Source organism: Alternaria atra (genome assembly GCF_907166805.1).
Source record: "Alternaria atra isolate CS162 genome assembly, contig: 40, whole genome shotgun sequence".
In the NCBI taxonomy this organism is placed as follows: Eukaryota; Fungi; Ascomycota; class Dothideomycetes; order Pleosporales; family Pleosporaceae; genus Alternaria; species Alternaria atra.
In genome coordinates, this window is record NW_025091340.1 from 119,139 (window position 1) to 143,501 (window position 24,363).

The window sequence follows — 24,363 nt, forward strand, 5'->3', positions numbered from 1 at the left end:
GGACGAGGGATCAAGGGTGGGTCTGCGGAGCTAGAGGGCGGCGCAACGGTTTATCTCTATAGCCTGTATGCTTTTGCGTTAGCTATAGTCGTGCAGTATATTTTACCTTAAAGCTGCATAATAGCTGTATTAGAAGCTGGTTGTGGGTTCAATGCTGTGTGTGTTTGTTAACACGAGCCAAATGCCGGGTTCCTTCAAACCCAACCCTGCCCCCAATTTGAGCCAGTTTTCGGGCGTCCTAGAGCGCTTGGCAAAAGCGTCACACAGCCACACGGCCAGAGATCTAGTGTCAGCAGCGATTGACTACAGCTAAGCTGCTTTAAGCTAGGTGTGCGGGTCCTTATCTAGCACTTCTAGCAGGCGGTCTTGCATTTAGCACAGACGCATAACAACCTCTCGAGCTCAAGCGCAGTGCTCGGGATAGTAAAATAGTATAACAAGCTGTAAGCTGACTTACTTTTAATAGGATTTATATGTTTTTAACGCACCTACCGCTAGCTAAAGCGAGGCGGTCGCGGAACGCTTATTCTAAACTGTCGTAATACACGGTAAGCAGAACCTATTTCTAAAAGACCTCAGAAGAGAATTAACTTTGTAACTCAAGGCTACTATCCCGAGAACATCTGTTATTCTAACCCGATATTGAGTTTGTTGTGCTGGGGCGTGTCTTTGGCGCCCCGTCACGCAGGGACGGACGTTAACACAAATTGAGAGGAATAGTCAATGAGATCGTTGTTATTCCATTGCTTGCTAGACTGCTGAATGCCGATTTTACATCCTCACTATGCCCCACTACTGCCTTGATGGAGATAAGTCGCCAGATGCAGCTTTGTCGATGGTACAATTCAGGTTTGCCAGCGGGCTGAGGTCGCAAGGCGCGTGTGAACCGGCTTCGTGAGTGGTAACCTGAGCTTGTCCACGTTGAGCTCGATGGGAATGCGATGGCGACTTCATCACCGGCGCGGGATACAATCTGTCCTTGAAACGACTTAGTCCTTGATAGCTGTAAAGAAGGGAGAGCTTACAAGTGTATCTTGATCTGGCGGGAACCAGGGCTGACCTGTTTTATCTATAGATACGAATCCGTTGAAGCGGCCATTACGATGGGCTAGGAAGTAAATATCTGTGTCATATTCTCGGCATAACTTCGTCAATTTTTCGTAGAGGGTTTTGGATAGCTTCTGGTAGTTGTTGTTCGCAGCTCGTCTTGCCTTTGCGCGTGCTAGTAGCTGCAATGGCTGCTGAGAGGTCATGATTATGCTGCTTCCTTAGAGACCTGGCTAGCCGATTCATTTAAGCTAGTCTGTGTGAACCAAAATCGGGATCCAGATGCTACAATACATGCAGTACGCCAGATGGATCCGGGTTTGCGTTTCCCATGGTCGAGTGCTTTGCTCCTGTTTCCAGGTTCTTTTGCACGCCACCATGGCGCTCTGCAACCTGGAGCCCGTTTTCGGCTCCCTTCCGGTTTCTGGCCCCTTTCACGCTTCTCAAGGTCCTCAATTGAGCACCAACTTAGAGTTCCATCTTCCTTTGCCCGTGGACTACTGTAATTAATTTGTTAGATTTTCTGGACTAACGTCTCCCGCGTGACACGATACTTGGCATTAATGTTACCCCGCTCAGCCTCCGGTTTTTCTATCTTACGAGCAACGTCAGCAGCGCCTTCGCTGGGCCCAAAACAGGTCCATATAACATGAAAGGCCATTCTGTGGGCACTAGACGGAACGTTCTCCGCCTCGCTCGATAGCACATGTCCCGATACGCCATGCAGAAGGTGGTCATTGGCCGCCGATGCGCCATCCACCATTACGCGCGCGAGTGCCAGAGCCAGCTTTCTAGCTTCTGTACACGTCATCGAGCGTGCTGTGGCCAGAAATGGATCACCTCGGCGCTTACGTTTGACCCCATCTTAGGCTATGCCTCTGCGGGTGGTAGGTGTCAAAGTCTTTGGCTGGCCTCTGACATTAACGCTGTCTCGTTGCAACACCGGTTAGGGCAGCTTAGGGGGCGATGGACACAAACAGTGGTAGCGGTTCCTGATTCTGCCGAAAAGCATTGCGCATCGGGTCCTACATCACAGAGCGTTCCCTGTCTACGCCCTCCAACAAGCTCCGAAAAGAGGGCAGGAGAAAGGCGAGGCCATCGATCGAAAGCTATCTACAATTAAAGAAGCAGTTGCACTTTCCACTTGGAAGAGAAATCACTAGATGTGCTTGTGGCCAATAAGAAACTGGTCCAGTTTGGACCTGTTCGCTTATTTGGTTTAGTCATATGATGAGCTGTCATTCTCGCACATGCCTACCACGACGCCAGCCCTACACGCTCGCACAAGCTGATCCGTGCCGAGATCAGCAGACTACTAGATGCCCATGACCTTCGCGACGGGTATGACTGCTCCTACGAAGTCGAGGGCAAGGAAGGCTACGTCAAGTAGCGGTGGTGGCTCACCGCCTTAGCTGCGGTTGTGTCGTTGGCTCCCTGGCTGCGTGGCGCTGTTGCTGAGTCAACCGACGCGCCCAGCTTTTCGATGATCCGTCAATTGGCCGTGAGCGCGACGGCTATGGAACAAATTCACGATGCAGCACAGCATACGGCTATGTTAATATCGCAACACGCGAGAGAGTGCCAGAACCAGCTTCCTGGCTTCTGTGCACGTCGTCGAACGTGCTGTGGCCGGAAATTGGTTACCACGGCGCTTACGTTATCCCCAACTTGGGCCATGTCTCGGAGGATGCCTCCCTCATCTTTACCAGGACAAGTCACAAATCAGTCTCAATGGCTCATACGTATTAATGAAGTGGATAGTTTAGCTATTATACCTAAACGAAAGCAAACGCCAAAGGAGTGACTCTACAGTTCCATTATCCGCACGTTGTTCAGGCCTTCCCAACAACCCGTCGATCCCAACAACGATGTCCCATTATACGTATCCTACCCGCCCCACGACCTCTAACAAGAACCTCAACTGTTTGCAGAGTCGTCAAACTCATCCCAGAAAGCCTCGTTCTCGTCGGCATTTATTCGTCTCAAGGACCCCACAGTCCTTGAAGCTCGGCGGCCGCGATTGTCAACGCTTCTGTTAACGACTGATGAGGTATGGCCTTGATGAGCACTCAGATTGGACGGGTTTGGAGGGAAGTTCGGGCTTATGTTGCCCCCGACTTGAGCAGCGGTGAACGCACGAGTCGATCTTTCTCTCTCCGCGGCTGACAGCTCTTCCATATAATCGGTCAAGTACATCGGATTACCTCCGTTTCCTGGGGCGTTATCAGGAATGCTCGCCGCAGTTGGACGGTCACGGTTAGGAATGTGTCCATTCGCGATCAGATGAGCAGTGTCCTGGTGGCCCATTGGGTTAGAAGGATCGAATGGTGTATTCGATCGGATATTCTCTGCGTTGCTCCCAGAGTCCAAGTCATTTCCATCACCGTTGAGAGCATTGTGGGGTGCCCTGGCTTCCCGGAGTGTCGCTAGGTTCGTGTGTCTCTGGTCTTCCGTGGCGTTCTCTGGAGCACGCATATATTCGAATGCATTGTTCCACCTTTCTATATCCTCAGCTGACGGAGGCTCTTGTGGCGAGTAATCGCTCAAGCATGTTGCACGCCCGTCATCTCTGGGCGTGTTGTTGCGAATGCTGTTGTCGGGCGTACTACCATGAACTAGAGAAGAGTTGCTAGCCCTCCTACCCGGATGGTGACTGGAAAGGTCGAACGGCGGCTGTGAATCTGTGGTCTGCAGCTGCAACGGGGTATTTGGGCAGGCTGGTGCTCGTCCATCACTATGGTTGGCGCGTACATTCCCAAACCGAATAACAAGAGCACGGCGCCTTACTGGGGTTTCGGAGCTGCTTGCTGTAGTGTCTTCGTCTGGAGCAGCTCTGTTTGGCTCGTCTTCGCTGTACTGGCTGAAAAGCGCAAGCTCGGTGTGTGACTCCCTGCTCACCGGGTCCAATCGCAGTTCGCTCACGTTGACCGAAGGTGGAGAATTCATTGGTGTGCCTGGGCTGGCCTGCGCTCGTCCATGGCCATTTTCAATAACATCTCCATTGCTGTGTTCGGCTTGTCGGTGGGTACAGTCAGCCTCAGAATGGACAGTAGCATATACACCCCCAGCTGTATTGGAGTCGTCGCCACTTAACCCTAAATCTCTCAGGGAATATGAAGGGCGTTGGTCGCTGTTACTAGGTCTTCCGTTGACGAGTGGGGTAGAGTTGAGCATGGTGGCTGCGTCGCTTGCTTCCCCAAGAGGATGACTGGAAAGTGCGGCCGTTCCGCTAGGCGGCGCCGAACGACGCATAGGGTATGATGGCAATTCACTTGCATGGAAGCCAAAGGCAGTAAAGTCAGCCGCTTGAGAAACTCTGAGGGATCCGGAACTGTTCGCCTGTGGAGGATCAGGCTGTAGGGCACCGGACGGGCTGAAGTCATCTACCTGAGACATACCCAGTGTGACCGGAGTGTTCCTGACAGCAACTGGTGGGATTCCAGAGGAGAGAATTTCGAAGAGATCGAAACCGTCAGGCTCCGAAGTTGTCGATTGATTGTTGTTGGAAGCACTTTCTGATTGGGCAGTGTCAGGCTGTAGACCAAACTCTTGTCTATCCCTGGCGGTCATTTCGTGCGCTATAGAACTCGCACGTGTGAAAGGCCGTCTAGGACGTTGCGGCGCATCCGTGTGGAAGGCCTCATGAAGCCTTCGAACAGTGGGGTCATCTGTATGTTCCACAATCATCATTGCAGAGGGCGGCGTGTCATTTTGATCGTTTAGGGCGTTGTCTCTGACTTGGTGGTCGCTATTGATAGTACTACCGGTTGGGGTTGTGCGCTGGGCTTGGTGATTGCCATTCACGAGTCCTCTGTTGACGGCGTGGGTACCGATACTGGAGGTGGAAGGGCTCGGCTGAGTGCTGGACGTGATTGGGGGGTTTGCTGGAGAACTGGTAGCCTGCTGGCCTGTTGCATTGGAGGTATTGGTAACACAGGAGTTCGAGTGGTTGGTAGAGTCGGACATGGCGGATGGAAGGAGGTGCTTGTTAACGTAAGCATGTGCTTCAGAGGGAATGAATGGCTGGCCTCACTTTTGGGGCTTTTATTATTATATCAGGGCAATCAAACGTTAATCTGCCTTTGTAGAGCAATAGTACTTGGTCGACAGTGAATGCTCTGCTCCTGCTAGAGGAATTCAGGAAGGAATTGGCTTAATGAAAGTATTGTATGGTGGGCCACCTCTAAAGAGATGACGAAGGATAGTTTTGACGTGAAAGAAGAGTGTCAGGCGGGCTGTACTTGAATAGATGCGTATGAGTAAATTGACTTGGTGAGAAGGAGTTTTCGTAGGGTGATCGCGAGACTTTAAATCCATCCTCCTAGCCCTCCTCACCTAATTCCATGCCTTGCTGACAAGTTCCCTCATCCGGTCAGTGCCCTCGAGTACTTCTGCATGAGCAAACCTAGCATTCACTGTGGATACATCCGCGAGTGTGAAGGGGCTTGCAGTCGTAACAACCCGGAAGCACTGCATGCAAGGATGATCTTCGCATTGTTGCGTTCTTGCAGATGCATGTGGTGAGCACGCAGCCTTAGGGTTGTTACTGTAAATGATACTCTGTTTGGAAGGGTAATGTCGACCTAGCCATGGAGGTTCCTTAACTGTTTTCATTGATATCAACAGTACCCTTTTTTGCTGCGAGTATAAACATTGATTAGAGCTGTAAGCCAACATCTAAATGATGTTCTATTGTCGCCAAAATCTGGGTCATTTTGCGATGAGCCATTGTTGCATGCAGCCCAAGCTAGTAGGGTGGGCCAAGACAACTTCGCCTCCACTTGATGTGGATCAGACCCCTGCTTGGAACAATTTGCCCCTCACTTCGTCCATTTCGATGCTGCACACGGCTTCGTCTCAAATGCACATACCTCTTGTCCATTAGCTAAATGAGGCACCCTGCGCACACAAATTCCCTCCAGCACTTTTGTTTTGCTATTCCCCCTGCTCCATCCCGCTTCACCAAGGCCCTGCTTCATTTTGACTGCGTATCGCACAATGGATGCGCGAGAGTATCTACAACAAGTCCAGTCATTGTGTAACTCTTTCGATCCTGAGGCTCTTCTAAGAGCAAACGACGCTCCTATTGACAATGCTCTTGAAGCTCTCAAGAAGATGCGCCTTGAGTTGGAGATCATCGAGCTTTTGAAGCCAGCCCTGAATGCAATGCTACCAGATTTCACGGGCTTCGAACCACATATCCTAACCAGGCTCAAGCGCTTCCTGCCCTACGTTTTCGAGACTCGGGATGACCCCAAAACCCAGGCTCTTCGGAAGCTGGATTGCACATCCATCAAGATCTGCGGCTTGTGTCTCACCCAAAAGGCACTTAGAGACCTCAAGCCCGAGCAGCTTGACTTGCTTATACAGCGGACTGAGACGGCATCTCGGAATTTGCTGCATATTATTTCTGCAAATGACGATATTGACAAGGTGGTTCGACTTTGTAATGTTGAAGGCGAAGACTATGAACAATTTATGACCGGTAGGTGTACATTCAGTGACAGCTGTCCACGTGTATTGACAACGTCAGACCACAAAAAGGCTCGACGACTTGGTAAAGGGTCCGTCGAGTTGGCTGCACAATATTCCTTGGCCGGGCGACCATGTTGGTGCTTCACCGGGGTGTCGCAGAAAGCTATCCACTCCTCATTTGCCATGCCCTCTGCTAGAGCTGTTCGAGACATCACGACATTCTTACCGGTTGACGAGAGTTTCGACTGTATCATCAGAATGACGGTTGGGTTCGACACAGAGCTTCTGAGAATACTTTTCGGTCACCAAGTGCCTCAACCTATCACGGCAGGTAAGGAATGAAAAATCAAGGACAGAACCACAACTTACTAGTTAGCAGAACCCTTTGCACTCGAACGTGCAGTCAGAGGTCAGATCGGAGCAGTATTCGGCAGCATCGTGTTGGGTGGCATCATCGCCAGTCATGCATGGACAAAGGAGATACAGGACGGATTGGAGATCGAGACATCATGTGTGAAGGTACATGTATATCCAGGGTCCTGTCTTATGGTCACTTTGTGCGTTGGATGGATGGAATGTCTCCAGATTGTCCAAATGTTGTACAGGTAATCAAAACGCTTCATTCACACATAGCCCATCCACCTTTCGCAAGAACACGTATGCCCGCTGGGAGCGTTATCTGCCCACTGCCATGCGTATTCCACACTGTTGTGCCATTCTCATCTTGGAATCGTATGTCCTCGCAAGATTTGCAATATAAGGTCCGCGTGTGATTCTTCTGTTCAAATAGATGTACCGCGCGCTTGTGCTCGTCCCCGAACTGGGCTGTGGTAGAGTCCTGCCAGCTATCTCTCTGCAACGATTAGTTATGGTAAACACAAGTGCAGGAGTAACAACTCACCAAATCTGTTTCCGTGGTTGACATAACTTCAAATCCAGGCCCCAGAGCTTCAGGTCTGGAGCAGGCCAGTTCGTGCGACGGAAACGGACTGGAGTTTTGGCGCCAAAGGAGAGGCCAACGGGCCGTCAGAAGCCGGCGTAGTAGAATCTGGGTGTGCAACGGAATGAAGACGAAGACTCGTTGAGCTAGAGAGCCGATTTAGACATTACGGGAGCGAAAAGGTTGAGGAATGTAGCAAGTTTAGACAGCGGGAGAATCAAAGTATAGTTCAGATGAAGTGGGGTTGGCGGGCATCAAAGCCTAGTTTACCGCGACTGGCCGTCGGTAAGTTGGGCACTGACAGTGGGGTGAGCTGGAGCCCAAGTTCAAAGGGTGCAACGCACCCGGATCTGCTGCCCGTAGTATTTTCATGCCAGCAACCCTTCAGAGTGGCCGATCTGCATGTTGTTCCAACTAAGTTGGCCATGGAGGATGATGCACTTTGGGAACCACACGCCGTGGCCACAACGTCAACTTTCCAGAGAAATCTAAGTAGTACATTTTGATCGCATGCCTTTGTTTGCTACTCCACCACAAAATCTTAAGATAATAGCTATTGCTGGTGTCTTAATAACCTCATCTTCTGGTGGATGGTTTTGGTGTTCGCCGCGCACCGCACCGCGCGCGCATCAACTGAATCAGCACATCAAGTGCACAGGCACGATATAATCCCCTGGAACGATGGCCCGTGCAAACGACTAGTGCCAAGCGCGAGAACACCGACGTTATCCCGCGCCCGTCCCTGTGGTCAGCGCGTTGGTGGCGCGTTCGCCTCCTTACCTTCGATGTACCTTTTCACAATGCACTTTCGATCTTGGTAACTCATGTTTCATTCGGCGTATCTGGTCGAAAGTCTGCCGACGGAACGATGGCTTTCTGCTCAGCTGCGAAAAATGGTTGTTCCATCTCGATCAGAAATACTCGCTCCATACCGATAGAGGATGGATTGAGCAGCGTTCGCAATTCATTCAATTCTCTATGTAAAGACCATGGGATACCGGCTTCTTTGTCCGCTTTAGGTTGGATTGGAATTAAAGGTAAATCGACTTGAGTATGTTCTTGTGCGCTTCTAAAACCTCTTAGATATTCAAAAAAAAATTACTTGCTCTCATATCATCTCGCAAGGTGCAGATCTCGAAGAATCTAGGATAAAACCCAGCTGAAGCCCAATCAAGAAGACACAACGAACCGTTCCTCAGTTTAAGAATGTTACGGGAAGCGATATCAAGATGACACAAATTGTAGGGTTGATCCTCGATATTCAATTTTTCATGACGTTGTAACTGTCGTGTGCTGAAATAGTTTTCAACATCATTAGCGCTCGTTGGCGAGATCCAATCTCCCTCTATCCACAGAAGTCCGCGTGCGAGACCTCCGCCAAGTGGGCCAGGTTGATCATTCTGAATTTGCGAGAAATGAGCTAATTAGTGCTTTGGCAATGCGGTCACATGCTATAGGATCTTCCGTAAAGTTTAGAAGTTTCCATCGATGTATTCCATTATAATGTATCTAATGTCCTTGTATGAGACGAACCGGTGTACTCAGGGAACGCGGATAATTGTCTGGTCAATCAAATCGTACGCTCGGATCTGACTCGTCGCCTCTTCTTGCGTTAATCCATAACCGTATTTGATGACTACGTCGCTTGAGATTCTGATGACCGAATGTCCGCCGTGGAGTTCATAGAGTACATCGCGGTCAAGATTGGAGCGAGCGCAATAGCTGGCGAGCTCTTGGTCGGTAGCTGTGTCGTGTTGAAGGTACATTTTGGATTTCTAGAGATTGCGGAGTATCTGGGTTTTGGTCAGTCGCTTCCTTGGAAGGTTCTATGGTGAGAGGTATTTTACCATCAGATCTGCGCGTGGAAGCGATACTGAAGGCGCAATAAAGGGACGTTGAGAAGGTCGATCGGAAGCCTTCCACTTTCGCTTATTACAGCATTCGACAGAAAAGGCGTGAAAGAGGTGAAGTGACGGTTCTTTCTGCCTTGAGACGCCAAGAATAACTGGAGCGCTTGGCTAAAGCGATGAGGCGAAGATCTGACGATACAAAGCCAAATCACATAGCAGAACGGATATAAGATTATACTTGAGAGTGTCACATATCGCCAACAGTCACAGTAAACACAACACAGTTTTGATAGGCTTGCTAGTCAGCCCAACGCCCTCCGACGAGTTCTGAGCAACGTCGGCTGAAGTTTGGAGGACGAAAGAGCTTGCGACGGCGAAGGCGGGGTAAATAGACGCTGACTGCAGCATTATCACGCGATCACGTGGGCCGGACACACGTTGTCCGTCGCCGACGTTTTGCCGAGCCAGCCTCCTTGGCCTGCGCGCTGGTCGCGTACTTCGCCGCTTGTATCCTCGTCCTCGCCGTACCCTCTCACAATGCACTTTCTGCCTCGGTAACTCATAGTCTCTACGTACGAAAGTCTGCGCATGCAAGCTCGTTCGCGCAACCGAACTACGACTCCTTGAGCGACTGCAAACAATGGCAGCCCCGTCTCGGTTGGAAATACTCAACTCTAAACCCATAGGAGAGGGATTGAGCAGCGTCCGCAATTCGTTTAATACCCTAAGTAGGGACTTGAACGTATCCGACAAAAGTAATACCCACACCTCCTCTGTTGTTCTCACGTCTAAGCCATACTAGAACTGAAAGACCTAGCCGTCCATCTCATCACAGCATTGCAAGGTCTACCAGTTGCCCGATCACTCCCGTCCGTCGCAGGCCGAGGGACTCTTCGCAGTGATCTATTGCGACTTGAACTCTCGACGGAAGCTGACAACTTTGACATTGAACGCATTAAACCACTTCTTCGAGCAGTCCTCGAAAACGAACCTGATGAAGTCGTCTGGAACAGAGTCTACGACGCCGTCACCGAATCGACGCCTCCACCCCGCCCTACCTCGTCCTTCCAACAAACGCCCCTGTCCATCAACACAGGCAGCTTCGCGAACTCGACCGAGCACCGCAAACACGTAGATGATGTGCTGAAGGAGGAGCTGGGATACCTGTACGTTGGCATACCTGGTTTCTTCAAGGCGTTTTTCGAAGACGTGCCAGGGCTAAGACCGGCGGCAGAGGCCGTGTTCAAGAAGTGCAAGGAGGGGGAAAGCCCGCTCTATCAGGTGGAGAGCGGCTGGCAGGGCTGGCCTGAAGGGGCAAAGGAAAAGGACGTTCTGAGCTGGTTCGCGCCGCTTATAGACCAGCTTCTGGACTTTGCGGAAGAGCATATGTCGGGATCCCGTGGTCGACGGCGACCGTTGGCACAGCCCCATCGACCCTTGCAAGGCTCCGCTGCCGATCGCAAGCTGGATATTGGCTTTGTGGACGATCCGAATGCCGGCGTGGACTCGAAGTGCCGCTGGTCACAGATCCTCATACCTGGAGAGCTCAAGAGCAACCCGCTGGCCGACAAAGCGTCCAAGGCGTGGCTTGACCTCGGCCGATACGCGAGGGAGGTGCTCGCTGCTCAAGACAGCCGCCGCTTCGTTCTTGGCTTCACTCTCTGTGGACCCTTTATGCGGCTGTGGGAGTTTGACCGACTTGGAGGCATCGCCTCCGAGCAATTCGACGTCAATGAAGATGGACTGCAGTTTGTGTCTGCAATGCTTGGGTTTCTTTGGATGAATGAGGAGCAGCTGGGGTTCGACCCGACGATCATTACAGTTGGAGACAAGCGGTACATTGAGATCGAGCGGGACAATGGCAAAGAGCGCCTCGTCATTGACAGGGTCATAAAGAGGGTGCCTTGCGTCGCTGGTCGAGCAACAACCTGCTGGAAAGTTTATCAAGAAGAAGATCCTGGCACGCCGCTCGTTGTCAAGGATTCATGGCAGTATCCGGAGCGCGAAGAGGAAGGCGAACTGCTACGCGCGGCGACTGAGAAGGGGGTGGTGAACGTTGCAAGGTACTTCCACCACGAGACGGTTCGTGTAGGTGGTCAAGATGACGACATCCGCGCAAACGTACGGAAAGGCCTGGACGTAACGAAGGCGACGAACTACAAGCCAGAGAAAGCGATGCTGCCACCGAGCACGACCGGACGCCGGACCTCGCGAAGGGATGGAAGCAACAACCTCATCGGGCGAAAACGATCCTCGAGTTGTACAGACGCACCTTTGCCGCCTAGCAAGCGCACTTGCTCGAGCTCTCCAGTGAAACGTGCTGTCTCGAATCGGGTACACCGCCGTGTCATCGTCAGCGACTACGGGAAGGCTATCTACAAAGCAAGCTCCCAGATCAGTCTGCTGGCTGCATTCGAACAATGTATCGAAGGGTATGAGTCGTTGCATACACGAGCAGGCATGCTTCAACGCGACATATCGCTAAACAATCTCATGGTGAACGAAGATAACGATAACCCTTCCTGGCCCGCGTTTTTGATCGATCTCGATCTTGCCATCAAAGAACAGCGCGAAAAGTCTTCAGGCGCTCGGGGTAAGACTGGTACCAGAGCATTCATGGCAATCGGGGTTCTTTTAGACGACGAACAACACTCCTACATGCACGATCTTGAATCTTTTTTCTGGGTGCTATTCTGGATATGCATTCATTATGATGGTCCGCAGGAAGCGAGGATCGTTCCACGGTTCGATAAATGGAACTACCTCGATTCAGAAGAGTTAGCTGGCGCAAAAAAAGGCGTCGTGGATGATGAACGAGACTTTCTCAAAACAGCCCAGACCAACTTTACGCCATATTACCAGCCATTACTCCCATCTGTTAATAAGCTTCGGAGGAAAGTATTTCCTAATGGTGAGAGATGGAGGTCTCCCAACCCACAGCTGTACCTTGATATGAAGCAGATCCTCCAGGTGGCTCAGAATGAGCTGAAAGAAACGAATGGATGTGCCTAGCACAAGAAACCAATCGAGGCATAATCATAGGCTTCACAATGGCTACAGATGGTATGTGCAGGTTTTCAAATCATTGGAAAGTGGGCTGTGAACGACGACCTTCGCACGGTTACCCTCAGCTCGTGGTACAATGGCCCATCTGTTTAGACAACGTTTGGGAAGCTAACGCAGCGGCGTCCGGGTACCTCCATCGCATACATCACGTTGCGCACCGCCGAGCTAGCCGATATCAAGCCAGCGCTGTAGAGGGATAATCGACAGCGTTATGCCCCTTGCCTTATTGAATGCCAGTCTGTCGCACATTTCGTGAATGAAAGACGATGATGAGGCTGATGCGCTTATCGGCACTTGGAGCCGTGGCTTTTAGCGCAGCTGGCTGACTTGCTGCACGAGCTTAAGGCGTCGCGGTAATTAACTTCAGACATAGACACTGCAAGCAAAACTACAGTGAAGAAGGGGCAAAATCTAAGCGCATACTTCATCGAAAAAACAAAAAGGAACCATTGCCATGTATATTCAGCCGTGATAATTTGCTTTCGTTGCACTGTGTACCACCGGAGGGGAGTTTGGGCGCATCAATGAGACACTCCGTGAACGTCAAGCGCATGCCTCTTGAAATGTATCATGTCAACCAGCATGACGGAACAACTAGGGTGGCAGCATTGAAACCCCGACCGAAGTTCAGGGAGTCGGAAATGGGTCTCCACATGCTTCTTCAGGACATCCTTTCGTGGAACATGGCGCATCCTCCGTTCGTATGAGAACTCTTCATTCCCTATGCAGATAAGACACACCGGATAAGGAAGCACGGTTGGGTAGAGCTTCCCAGACTGTACCTCCAAGACTCTTCTGCGCTTTGGCACGTCAAGCTCTTCTTCCGCAATCTCGCCATCCTGGTTACTCGGGCTCTTCTCAAAAACCTCAGCGCACCTCTTTCGTTCGTTCGAGTAAGATGAGCCATTGGCTTCACATGCGACCGGAGCCACCTGTTTTCGCTTAAACGCCTTTGGCTGTCGCGTTTCTTGTTTGTGGCATAACTTAGCCAAGGTCCGCACAAATCTTACCCGGGCTTTGTCGTCCTGAATCGGCTTGAAAAGCATGCCGGCAATGGTGGCTCGCTCGCGAAGTTCAAACTCAACGGCTGGTAGCGTCAGGACTTCGACTGCGGCCTTCCCACTGAGTTGCCTGGCTATCCCGATTGTATCGATCGATTCATGGAACTCGTTGTAGGCCGCATCTAATCGTTCTCTGTACAATCTCTGGTATGTACTGCCAATCTTTCGCTTCGTGTCCTCGTATTTCTTGTAAAGATCCGTCCCTTGACCCTTCGAAAGTGGCTGAAAGCCTTGGTCGTGAAGCTGTTCTTTGTATGTTTCTCGCTCCTTACGAAGGACCGCGAGTGCGGGGTCGTTCCGTAATTCCTCCTGTTGCGCGTCATCCAGCTCCGTTGGTGCACGTCGATCCCGTGATAAGCCCATGCGTGCGACAGATTCGATGAGAAGGTCTTCTGAAGGACTTCCAAAGTAGATGGATTGAAAGTCGCGGGCAATATGTGTTGGTGTGTAGTACTTCTCGTATGTACTCCCAAGATTACCCATAGTCTGATTCCGTTCAGCTGGGTTCAGAGCGCCTGGTGGATCCTATAAGCTTGGGCGAAGCAAGAGCAACACACGATCTAAGGCAGACTTACTGTTTATGTTCCTCCCAGAAGCCCGACGGAGCTGGTACAGCTCCAACGATTTCTCAAAGCCCGCAACACGTCCCAAGCGTACGAATATATCGCGGTATTTCGCATATGGAAACGCTTGTTCTGTTAGTATCCGGATACCCTCGCTGGTGTTCCTAACATCGCATAGAAATGGTTGGTTTAGGAATTGCTTTTTCCATTTGATGCGGAGTACGTCACGGCCCGCAGGTATATTGAGGTCGAATATCTCCTGAACATGAATAAAGTCATCCCTCAATGCTCCTCGACTAACGCCAATGCTCAGGATATACGAAACTATGCAGAAGGCGAGGGTCCCTTCTAGATGGAAAGAGAACTTTTTCCTGCAAAACAACACTAATCAGCGAGACTTCTTAATTCCCATATCTGCTAGTCAACTTACGGTTTCCCACCTCTTTCTTTATTTTTTATGTTCTCAAGATCGACATTCGCCGTGACGGTACTCCGGTGGGGATCCTCAATGCTGCGAACCTTCAGAATCTCGATGTTCTTGAACGAGAGTGCCTTGTTGCTACCTTTGGCACTAGCGCTCTCGACAATGGCTCCAGGTCTCGTCGCTGTAACGCGCTGAGAAGTAGAAGCAGCGATATCTGAACTCGAATAAAACCATGGAGGGGTTTGGTGTCATCCACCCAGAGTGCGTGAAGGATGGCGTAGAGGTCTTGGACGTACATGGCAAGCTTTTCCTTCTGGGATTTATCAAGCATTAGAGTTGGAATCCACTACTACGATGTTAGCGTGCCATGATGCAAGGGAGAAATACGTCCTTCAGAACATACATTACCAACGTCGGTGAGGATATCAGTATCCATTTTGTGGCGTGTGAGATCCGTGTAACACATGCTTAATCTTTTCCAATAGCTCCGTATCGAGCTTTCCTTCTTAAGCCGAGAATGTTTTTTCCGCCAGCGGAGGTACGCTTTGAATACCTCTGGTTCGCATGCGCGTAGCTGTTCTTCTGGGGATCTCTTGGTCTTGTCCTTAATTTTATTGCAGTACCTGGTGCGCACTGGTTAAGAGTTGATGACGATTAGGCGCAAGCGAATGGCATAGATCTCACCTCTCCCAGTGCTCGCCTTCCCTCTTCCATAGCTTCGTCGTTTGCTTGGTATGGTTTGGCTTTGCTGGCCCCTCCGTCCTCAGTTGGGCAATGTCCTCCAGTATCTCTTCAGCTTCAGATTCTAAGTGGGGGTCTAGATCCTTATCCAGCACGAGACCCGCATCTTCACCAGTGCCTGGCTCGATGCCTTCATTCGCCTCAATGTCAGGGTCGGTGTACGTGTCAGATAACGACTCGGTGCTTGAGTCTCCTTCCCAACACGAGTCGGGGTCGGTAGCTGAGGACGGGTTAGATCGATGCGATGGTTGGAGCTTTCGCGTCGGAGCGACGTTGGTTGCAGTGGACGTGGCTAACGCCCTCATTGCAGCAGGAAGCGAGCAATTGGAGGAAGGGGAAGGAGGAGTAGGAGAGCCGATAGCGATGGCGGGTGGAGGGTGGGCATTCCATCACTTTAAGTAGGCGCCGGGCCACAGGCAAGTTGGTTGTATGCGTCGTACTATTCTTGGGTTTCGCTGTAGCGCTGGTGGGAGTCGCAGCTCCGCCCCTCCTCACCCTTCAAAACCCCGCTAGGTAGAGTGACAGGGACTCCTTGGCGAGGTGAGGCTCCGCTGCGCATGGTTTCGTTAAAGCGGCAGTAGAACAGGGCCTAAGCGAGGTGAAAACACCTCCAAAAGCAGCGGCCAAACCACCCCCAAAACGGCTGCATTTCCACTGCTACATAGATATGTATAGTTATTTACTTCATTTTATTCTTTTGTTGTTGTAGAGAAAGAGGGACCTAAAAGTACAAGAGTTTTGTTGTTCCACCTAAAGTAGGCTTGTTTTGGTGAGGTTGCAGTCCGGCCAATTTTCCGGACCGCGTGACACGTAAATTGTTGCGATCCAAATTCTCGCATGTGATCTTGGCCTGTGTAGGGCGAGAAGGTCAGACTTGTCGGAGGGATAGATAGGCGAAATGCCCGTGTCTGGCACCAGTTGTCTGAAAACTCGACCATTGGCTGTGACATAGGCAGTAGTTGTCCCATATTGGGTGTCGGATGGGAGTACTGATTCATCTAGGTAACAGTCAGAACATATCTTGAGGGGGACAACAACTCCTAAGCGCACCTTGTGCTCTACAGTGTTGAGTTGAGCTTCATATTTTGAAGAGACAAACATACTAGGATTACCACTACTGTACACGACGCTGAAGTCATCCTTCGTTTGATCCTCTGTACGTCCTGGATGATGTACAATAGCGGACGCATAGTAGCGAATGGAGACAAGTTGCCATCTGTACTGTTCACAAAGGTCTTGACGATGCCTTGGTATCCTGTCCTTGCGTTTCCGATTCTCGAGGGTGTACGAGGAGATACGAATTAGCATAGCTTGATCATCACCGCCGAAATCCTACAATGTGGTCAGAGAAATATTCCATCGCAGTAATGACTGCAACAAAACATGAGGTTTCATCCTATGCACTTGCGATACCCTGTATGACATCGATCGTTGTCGTAGTGGTGAAACTGGAGCTGCCAAATGCGAGCGTTGTCGAAAGGCACCCTGTCCTGGACTCATGTAGAACAGGCGGGTGGCGAAGCTGGAAATAACCACCAGGTTGACGTAGAGTCAACAATGCGACCACACCTTTACTGAATGTTGATCCACGCTTCTTGGTATTCATGATTGCTGAAGGAGTGATGCGAAAAGCTCAGCAAGGACTTGGCGCTTTGGCTTGGAGGTACAGTAGACTGTATCATGAGCTATCTAATGTGCAACTTCTGTGCGTGTGGCTTGAGATGGGGTATGGGATTGAGTTGGAGGATACGAAACTGCATTTCCCGCCTGTTCGTCCATGGTAACTGTGGATGCGGGGATTGATACTACTGCGCGGGATCTGGATGTCCGCGACAGATAGTCAAGCTTCGATTGAGTCTTGGCGTACCTTTTGTACAGTCTGTGAGGGTTCTCTGTGGTCTTTGTGGTGTGGCGGAAGGATGTGACTGAGACATGATGTGCGAGGTCGGCACAGCGCGGTTCGCGCCTCTAATCTTTACGAGCAGCATGATTCTCCCAGCATCACGTCTTCGCAAGTCCCGCCACGCGAGATAACATGACCATCACTCCATTCATGTACCTTGGATATGTGATCGATCACGAGCAATGCAAGGAGTCTGCCCCACAAGGCATACCCCGGATCTAGACACGGTGTTCGTAGCCAATCATTGGCCAGCGAGATGAGGACTTCGGGCTTCATGTTCTCGAAGACTACTCATCTGGGCTACTCATCTGGGCAATGAGTGCGCTGATGAAACCAGACGGCCGCATAGGGCTGATTTCGTCGATAAGTCACAAGTACTTAAGCAAATTGACGTGCTCACTCGTGTGGCGTCTGCCATATAAACCAACCGGACTTGACTAACAGTCTTGAGTGAACTATCGATATTATCAACAGACATGACGGCTATCGCGTTGCACGATGTAGACCGTAACGGCAATTTCAAAGATGGAGGAGCAATCCGCCATCGAACAGTCTTCAAGGCCGATGCACTCACCCCAGACTCATCACAAGATGACTACGATCCGTGGCTCGAGGCACCACACGACAACAAAACCTCGAAACTGCCACTAACCTCCCTCCCTAGGGTTAGAACATCCCACCACGCAGAACCACGAACATCGTTCAAGCACCACCAACTCAGCCCCGTCATATAATGAAGGCTAAGCTAGCTTGGAACTACACTCCGGACGTGTCTTCGCCTACTGTATGGCTGGCGTGATTTGTCCCCCCGTTTTTGAGATTTGTCCCCCTCCGAAGTACCGAATTGCTTTGCATCTACACAACTTAACACCAGCAAGATTTTAAATAAACTTTCAAACGTCAAAAAATCTTCTAGGGCCTCGCAAAGCTCCCATGAAAATTTGAAGCTAAAGATTAGTCTGTGTTGTAGTTGAATTGCATGTTAAAGTTAGTAGCATTTTCGAAGAAATCGCAAACTTCAAGTCCACTTAGCTCATTCCCATCTCCGTCGAAGTTTACAAAATACAAGCGAGAGGTACTCTAGTGCATGCGAAACGTATTCCAAGCTTCAAAGATACAAATTACACGCAGTGTTGCGGTGAAATTGCATTGCGGAGCGCAAAAGTTGACATTTTCGGTACTTCGGAGGGGGACAAATCTCAAAAACGGGGGGACAAATCACGCCAGCCATGCTTACATAGCGGGGTTACGCACGCTTAGCGGTATGCATTGTACACCTGCGCTATGCTAAGACGGCTTAGGCTGTGGCGCATGCTGGCTATCTTTAGCCACGTCATCTCCTGCCCAATGGTCCTCTTTCTTGCGCCTCCACAGGTCGACACCCCCCATCATAGCCCGCCCCGATGCTTAGCAAAGCGAGGCAGTCTACTCTTTTCCCCATGTGTGAACATGCACATACCCGCATCTATCAACGTTAACGGCGGCACGCGAGAGCGCAAACGATCGATCTAACAGCTTGTCAGGCTGTCGCGCTTCCATGCTGTCCAGCCTGATGCGAGCAATGACCGAAGCTCCTCCATCACAACATGCGACTGCTCGAGATACAACATGACGGCACGATCGCGCTCACAGAGGACTTGATAGGCGCCGGCAACGTGCCCGCCTACGCTATACTCTCGCACACCTGGCTGCCTAGTCAGGAGGTCACCTTCGACGAGTTCACTAGAGGTCTGGGATACGACAAGGCTGGCTTCGACAAGATCCGCTTCTGCGCACAACAGGCTCAGCCGGACGGCCTACGGCACTTTTGGGTGGATACGTGTTGCATCAACAAGGCAGATGCCGCCGAGCTTCAGCATGCGATCAACTCCATGTTTCGCTGGTACCAGGAGGCGACTCGATGCTATATTCTTCTAACGGATGTGCTCGGCGCTGGGCCAGCGACCGACCGTGTACCCGGAATACCTGCTTGGGAAGGGGGATTTCGGCGAAGCCGGTGGTTTACTCGAGGTTGGACGCTGCAAGAACTGCTTGCCCCACGCGTCGTAAGCTTCTACTCTAGAGACTGGACGCATCTAGGCGACCGATACATCTTAAAACAACTCATCCACGACATTACAAACATCCCCTACCTTGCCCTTGCGGGAGCTCCGTTGGACACCTTCAGCGTAGAGGAGCGCCTGTCTTGGTCGAACGAGCGTCAGACTACGCGTGAAGAAGACAGGGCGTACTCGTTGCTGGGTATCTTTGGCGTCTTCACGTTCCTCAACTATGGCGAAGGCGAGACCAATGCTTTCAAAAGGCTACGAAAAGCGATCGCGGAAGACTCGCGAGAATCCTCCCAGCCACAAGCGTCAGTGGGAGTCTTGGAGGGCGCATCGCCACCTATACACCTGGTACGTACAAAGGCAGCCGGATAGTTAGCTTTCTGTGTGTCTGATCTTGCGCTGACCTGCAGCTGCCCACAAACCCTCCTACTACATACCGTTCCCCAAGAACCGATACTTCGTCGGAAGGAGAGAAGAGCTCGAGATACTCAATCAGACGCTGCTAGAAGGTACAGGCTGCCAAAAGATGTCAATTGTGGGACATGGGGGGAGGCTGGGAAGACACAGCTAGCCTTGCGGTTTGCATGTACAGTCAGAGAGACCATGTCAGCCGTCTCGATCTTCTGGATGCCTGCACTCAGCATGGAGAGCTATGAGCAAGCCTGTGTGGCCGTTGCAGCTGCTTTGCACATTAGTCAGGCGGAGACGGGCGAAGGTAACGCAAAAGAGCTGGTGAAAGAGCATCTGAGTGCGGATCAGGCAGGACCGTGGCTACTTGTGCTCGATAATGCAGATGACCACGACATCTTATATGGCACCGAGCATGCTGCGGGCATCATCGACTACCTACCGGAGAGCGAGAAGGGCATGACCGTGTTCACCGCAAGGGTGCAAGAGCTAGCCGTGTCGTTGACACGAAGTGACGTTCTAGAACTGGGGTCCATGAGCAAACCAGATGCCACGAACTTCTTGGAGAAGTCTTTGGTCAATAAAAACCTCACTGAGGACCGCAAAGAGGTAGAAGAGCTATTAGACGAGTTGGCGTGCCTCCCTTTGGCCATCGCCCAGGCTGCCGCGTACCTGAACATGAACAGAACAACTATCACAAAGTATCTGCGGCTGCTGCGACACATAGAGCAAGACACCGTCAGTCTGATGAGGAAAGAGTTCCTCGACCAAACACGCTACAAGGGCTCGGCGAACGCAGTGGCTTCGACGTGGGTAGTATCGTTCAATCAGCTTCGAGAGCGCGATGCGGTGGCAGCAGATCTGCTAGCGTTCATGTCGTGCATCGAGTGGAAGGCAATACCGCAGTCGTTGTTACCGAAGGTGCAGTCGCAAGAGCGGATAGAAGAAGCTATCGGCACGCTCTGCGGATACTCTTTTGTGTCGAGGCGGGAAGGCGACAACACTGGTGAGGTCGATGGAGGGGAAGAATGGTACGACTTGCATCGACTTGTGCATCTGGCTACAAGGGTCTGGGTAGACAAGTATGGCAGTACTGCAGATGTGGCGCAGCAGGCTCTGGCGCACATTGCCAAGGTTTTCCCTAGCGACGGCTTTGCCAATCAGGCCGTATGGAGAAGATATATGCCGCACGCACTGCGACTACTTGACACAAAGACATCTGTTGATGTTCAAAGCAGAGCCAAGCTGAGTTTTTGGTTGGGGCGATGCCTACATTTCGACGGTAGAGTTCCAGAAGCAGTAAGATGGCTAGAGGAGTGCTGGCGGTGCAGAGAAGTGCTGGATGAAGATGATGCAGATCGACTGGTAGCGCAGCATGATCTTGGTGTTTCCTACCAGGCGAATGGACAGATCGAGGACGCTGTGAGGCTGCTAGAGCATGTGGTTAAGGTGCGCGACGCTACACTCGTAGAGACTCACCCCGATCGGCAGGCATCGAAGGGCTGGTTATGCTATATGACTTCGCACCAAGATTAAATTCGACTCTTTCTCTTCGAGCATCCCTATTTCGAGCATTTTCGGCAATTTTGCTTAATGCATCGCTTCAACATCCCTCAGGCGGTCAGGCGCTTTAAAGACCATGCTTTAGGGACGGGTCTGGGGACACACTTAAGCATAATTATTGCGACTTGACAAAGATCTATACAAATCGTAAACCCATCTCAGAAATATCAAGACCTGTAGAGTACTCCGCTCAATTGCAAAGTTCCGAAGACATATCTTGCATGTCTAGGAGATTTCTGGCATACTCATATAACAAAGCAGATTTGAGCCATATAGACTCAGATATCTGAACCATGTGAAGTCCTAGTACATCCTCGCAACCGGGATTCTCCATGAGGTCGCTGGGATGTTGTCTGATGCTATCACTTCGCCAGTTCGCACTGCCTTACTCGATGACAGTGGAGTTTCTGACGCCGGTTTCTTGCGCTTGCGGCCACGCTGTCCCTTCTGTGCTGCAGCCTTGTCCTTTGCCGCCCGCCTCACCTTCGCCTCTTCCAGGTCCTCAAAACTCATCACTTTCGCCTTTCCTAGCACGATGGACCTGGTCGCCCTAAGCTTCGTTATTGATTTTGAAAAGAAATCGGTTGCGGTCCTTCAGGAGTGCTCGCTCAGCGAACGAAATCTGAGCAGCATTTGCGAGTTTCTGGAAGTTATCTTGCGTTGCAGTAGCTCAAAATAGGCCTTGTGTTTGCTCTTAAAGTCGGCGGCGTGGCGATTTCGATCCATCGCAATCGCCCATTTTGATATGAGATAGGCATCGTTGCGGTTGATGAAGCGCGTAACCCACGACTCCGAGACCTCTTTTTGGCTATTGTAGAGGCAAAGTTTCGTACCACGTCGCGCGTAGGTGGCAGATGATGCTTAAAGAGTCTCTCTATGTAGCGTACGAGCTCTGCCTCTTCGTGCTGAGTTAGGTTTTGTTGGATTGAATTCTTGACGTTATTTGGCTGCTGAATGCCTTGGTGTCTGCGCGTCAGCGTATGATGGCTAACACCAAGTCTTTTCGCGACCTGTCTATACGAAAAAGTTTCGCCTGGCTCGCACGATTCGGTTGATTCAATCGCAGCCTGAATTGGGTCAATATTGGTGGAGCTATCGCGTGATGGAGTTGGGTTGTTATTGTGTTGGGTGTCTCGCTACGCGAACTGTCTCGTTACGCGCACAGACACGGTACGGGAATCGTTCGCACGGACGCGAAGCAACATTAGCGCGTAGAGTCACATGATCGCCAAGGAAAGAGATTCAGCTTGGAACCAGTTATTCATTGGTGAACCCATTGCACCAGACGTCCATCGAACGCCCAGACCTCTTAACAATCGTCGCCGTAGAGCATCAGTGTGGAAAAACGTCCAATTGGGGAACGGTATTTCGGAAATATTTCTATCGTTTTCTACACACTCGTTTCACCTCCGTCCTCTGGGGCGACACCGCGGACGAGCCTTCCACGATGCCGGGCTCTTCATCTACGAACACCCCACGAAGCCCATAGCCCCACGAAAGTCTGACCGCGCTCTAGAACCGGCTCTGAAGATTGCAGAAAGGCAGCAGGGCTTCGAGACGACAGCACAGCGAAGGACAGGATGCAAGCGGTCCTCAGCGGTTCACCTTCGTACGCCGATATAACCCCCCTCCCCGAAGAGCCAGCCCAGCAACCTACAGACCGTGTCTGCGAACACGACGCCGTCGACCATGACCGACACACTCTACTGCACGATCGACAGTCTGGGGTCGAGGCGGACAGGGACAAGGCGAATCCAGGGAAGATTAGACAAGCCATCGAAACAGAGATGCGCGCGGGCGAATTGGCGATGCGTGGCGGTGGTCAGGGCCCCCAGGAACACCGACTGGATCAGGGTAACGTGCAGAGTCGAACACGAGGCAGTCCAAGAAGCAGCCCACAAGACGGCAGCCAGGGGGGCAATGGCTGCTCTGTTTCGCCTGAGATCGTAAACATGCATTACAAGATGGGGTTCGAACCCAGGCTCCGCTGACAGTTGAAAGGCACATGGCTAAGATTAGAATCGTCGCGACACTTTTAGACTGCTGGCGCGGGCGTTTTTGGCCCATGTTGACGGACTAATGTAGAGATTAGCCATCCGCAGAAGGGGACCCAAACGGGCACCTTGATTCGAAATCCAGACCATGCCAAGTCACCATAGCGGACCGTCCCATACCATAGAAAATTGCTGGGCCAAAGACAGGAGCCAGCAACCTCGCCCAGCGCATTCCGGTCAGTCCATGGTCCGGTTCGTGTAGGACGGAGCACATTCCAGGTTCCCGTTGGTGGTCTCGATCCGCATTTTCTGGTGCCCGTTTCGGGCCCTGTGAGCTCAACCAATCGACCAATCAGAAACAATCGCCCATGCTGGGGCTCAGAACGGGATCCAGAAGACCAGAACAAGCGCCTGCCGTGATGTCATACTTGATGCTATATATAACAAAGCAGTCTATAACATTGTGTAGACTTGTCACTCGTACCTTCTAACGTGGATCTATGGCGTCTCTACAGCAGTCACAGGTGCTGTCGCACTCGAAGGCCAGGCGGGCTGCGAACAATAACTACTCGAAGCTAACTCAGACCCTCTACGCAAAACTCACTAAGCTTTGCCTCGAATATAATAACCACATCTATTTTCTAGCCTATCGCAATGGTCGATTCAACGGATTCGTATATCAGAGGAGACCGGTCGGCCTTGGTCACCACCAGGTCAAGATGCTCTCGTAAGCACCTACCTCTCTGCTGTACGTTGTTAACACTAGTTAAGGACAACTTGTATCCTCCGCCAGTTATAAAAACGACAGCTCATTGCCGTCGCGCTCCACGAGCACAAGTAAAGGTGTCCTTTCCAGCATCATCACGTAGGTCAAACGAAATGGCGTAGTTTCGGTCTAGGCAGAGCACATGAATCAATGGATTACCTCAGACTAATCAAATCGTGCCTATTCAACGTATGTTACCTCCAGGCCAAGAAAATCTAATTAATTAATCCTTCCTCTACGAAACTTGTCCTCGCTAACACTACTTCTCGGCTAGAACAAACTACACCCGCCGCCGGTGATGAAGTCACCGACTTATTGCCCGGCGTAGCCCGGGTCTAGCGGGGCTAGACCGGTAAGGAGGATTACGTCAGGGAAAGATCAGCCTGATGACTAAGGAGCGCAGGCGCCAAGTCAACCTCAACATCTCAGTTACACTACTACAAGTCCGCATGCTTGCTCTCCATTCACGTGTACATAGTATACATTCAAGATTATCCTACGTTGCCAGTAGATT

At 51.2% G+C, this 24,363-nt stretch overlaps 8 protein-coding genes across 8 annotated transcripts; 4 read left to right on the forward strand and 4 right to left on the reverse strand.

Annotated features, from left to right (window-relative positions):
* Positions 1–2,964: 2,964 nt before the first annotated feature.
* ALTATR162_LOCUS12105 (uncharacterized protein) lies at positions 2,965–5,013 on the reverse strand (the record flags this gene model as incomplete). Its single annotated transcript, XM_043319750.1, has 1 exon — positions 2,965–5,013. One exon carries the CDS (start codon positions 5,011–5,013, stop codon positions 2,965–2,967), a length of 2,049 nt encoding a protein of 682 aa, XP_043175685.1.
* A 1,032-nt stretch (positions 5,014–6,045) lies between these two features.
* On the forward strand, positions 6,046–7,131 carry ALTATR162_LOCUS12106 (uncharacterized protein; the record flags this gene model as incomplete). Its single annotated transcript, XM_043319751.1, has 3 exons — positions 6,046–6,532; positions 6,581–6,853; positions 6,902–7,131. The coding sequence occupies 3 exons, from the start codon at positions 6,046–6,048 to the stop codon at positions 7,129–7,131; spliced, it is 990 nt and encodes a 329-aa protein (XP_043175686.1).
* A 10-nt stretch (positions 7,132–7,141) lies between these two features.
* ALTATR162_LOCUS12107 (uncharacterized protein) lies at positions 7,142–7,447 on the reverse strand (the record flags this gene model as incomplete). Its single annotated transcript, XM_043319752.1, has 2 exons — positions 7,142–7,375; positions 7,424–7,447. The coding sequence occupies 2 exons, from the start codon at positions 7,445–7,447 to the stop codon at positions 7,142–7,144; spliced, it is 258 nt and encodes an 85-aa protein (XP_043175687.1).
* A 2,505-nt stretch (positions 7,448–9,952) lies between these two features.
* ALTATR162_LOCUS12108 (uncharacterized protein) lies at positions 9,953–12,324 on the forward strand (the record flags this gene model as incomplete). The annotated part of the gene is made up of 2 exons (XM_043319753.1): positions 9,953–10,067; positions 10,115–12,324. The coding sequence occupies 2 exons, from the start codon at positions 9,953–9,955 to the stop codon at positions 12,322–12,324; spliced, it is 2,325 nt and encodes a 774-aa protein (XP_043175688.1).
* A 715-nt stretch (positions 12,325–13,039) lies between these two features.
* On the reverse strand, positions 13,040–14,862 carry ALTATR162_LOCUS12109 (uncharacterized protein; the record flags this gene model as incomplete). The annotated part of the gene is made up of 8 exons (XM_043319754.1): positions 13,040–13,099; positions 13,161–13,334; positions 13,389–13,954; positions 14,015–14,373; positions 14,433–14,513; positions 14,566–14,573; positions 14,647–14,772; positions 14,830–14,862. The coding sequence occupies 8 exons, from the start codon at positions 14,860–14,862 to the stop codon at positions 13,040–13,042; spliced, it is 1,407 nt and encodes a 468-aa protein (XP_043175689.1).
* A 244-nt stretch (positions 14,863–15,106) lies between these two features.
* Positions 15,107–16,773, reverse strand: ALTATR162_LOCUS12110 (uncharacterized protein; the record flags this gene model as incomplete). The annotated part of the gene is made up of 4 exons (XM_043319755.1): positions 15,107–15,387; positions 15,976–16,165; positions 16,218–16,499; positions 16,591–16,773. 4 exons carry the CDS (start codon positions 16,771–16,773, stop codon positions 15,107–15,109), a joined length of 936 nt encoding a protein of 311 aa, XP_043175690.1.
* Positions 16,774–19,721: 2,948 nt separating this feature from the next.
* On the forward strand, positions 19,722–23,080 carry ALTATR162_LOCUS12111 (uncharacterized protein; the record flags this gene model as incomplete). The annotated part of the gene is made up of 2 exons (XM_043319756.1): positions 19,722–20,335; positions 22,606–23,080. The coding sequence occupies 2 exons, from the start codon at positions 19,722–19,724 to the stop codon at positions 23,078–23,080; spliced, it is 1,089 nt and encodes a 362-aa protein (XP_043175691.1).
* A 503-nt stretch (positions 23,081–23,583) lies between these two features.
* ALTATR162_LOCUS12112 (uncharacterized protein) lies at positions 23,584–23,882 on the forward strand (the record flags this gene model as incomplete). The annotated part of the gene is made up of 2 exons (XM_043319757.1): positions 23,584–23,810; positions 23,855–23,882. The coding sequence occupies 2 exons, from the start codon at positions 23,584–23,586 to the stop codon at positions 23,880–23,882; spliced, it is 255 nt and encodes an 84-aa protein (XP_043175692.1).
* Positions 23,883–24,363: the final 481 nt, after the last annotated feature.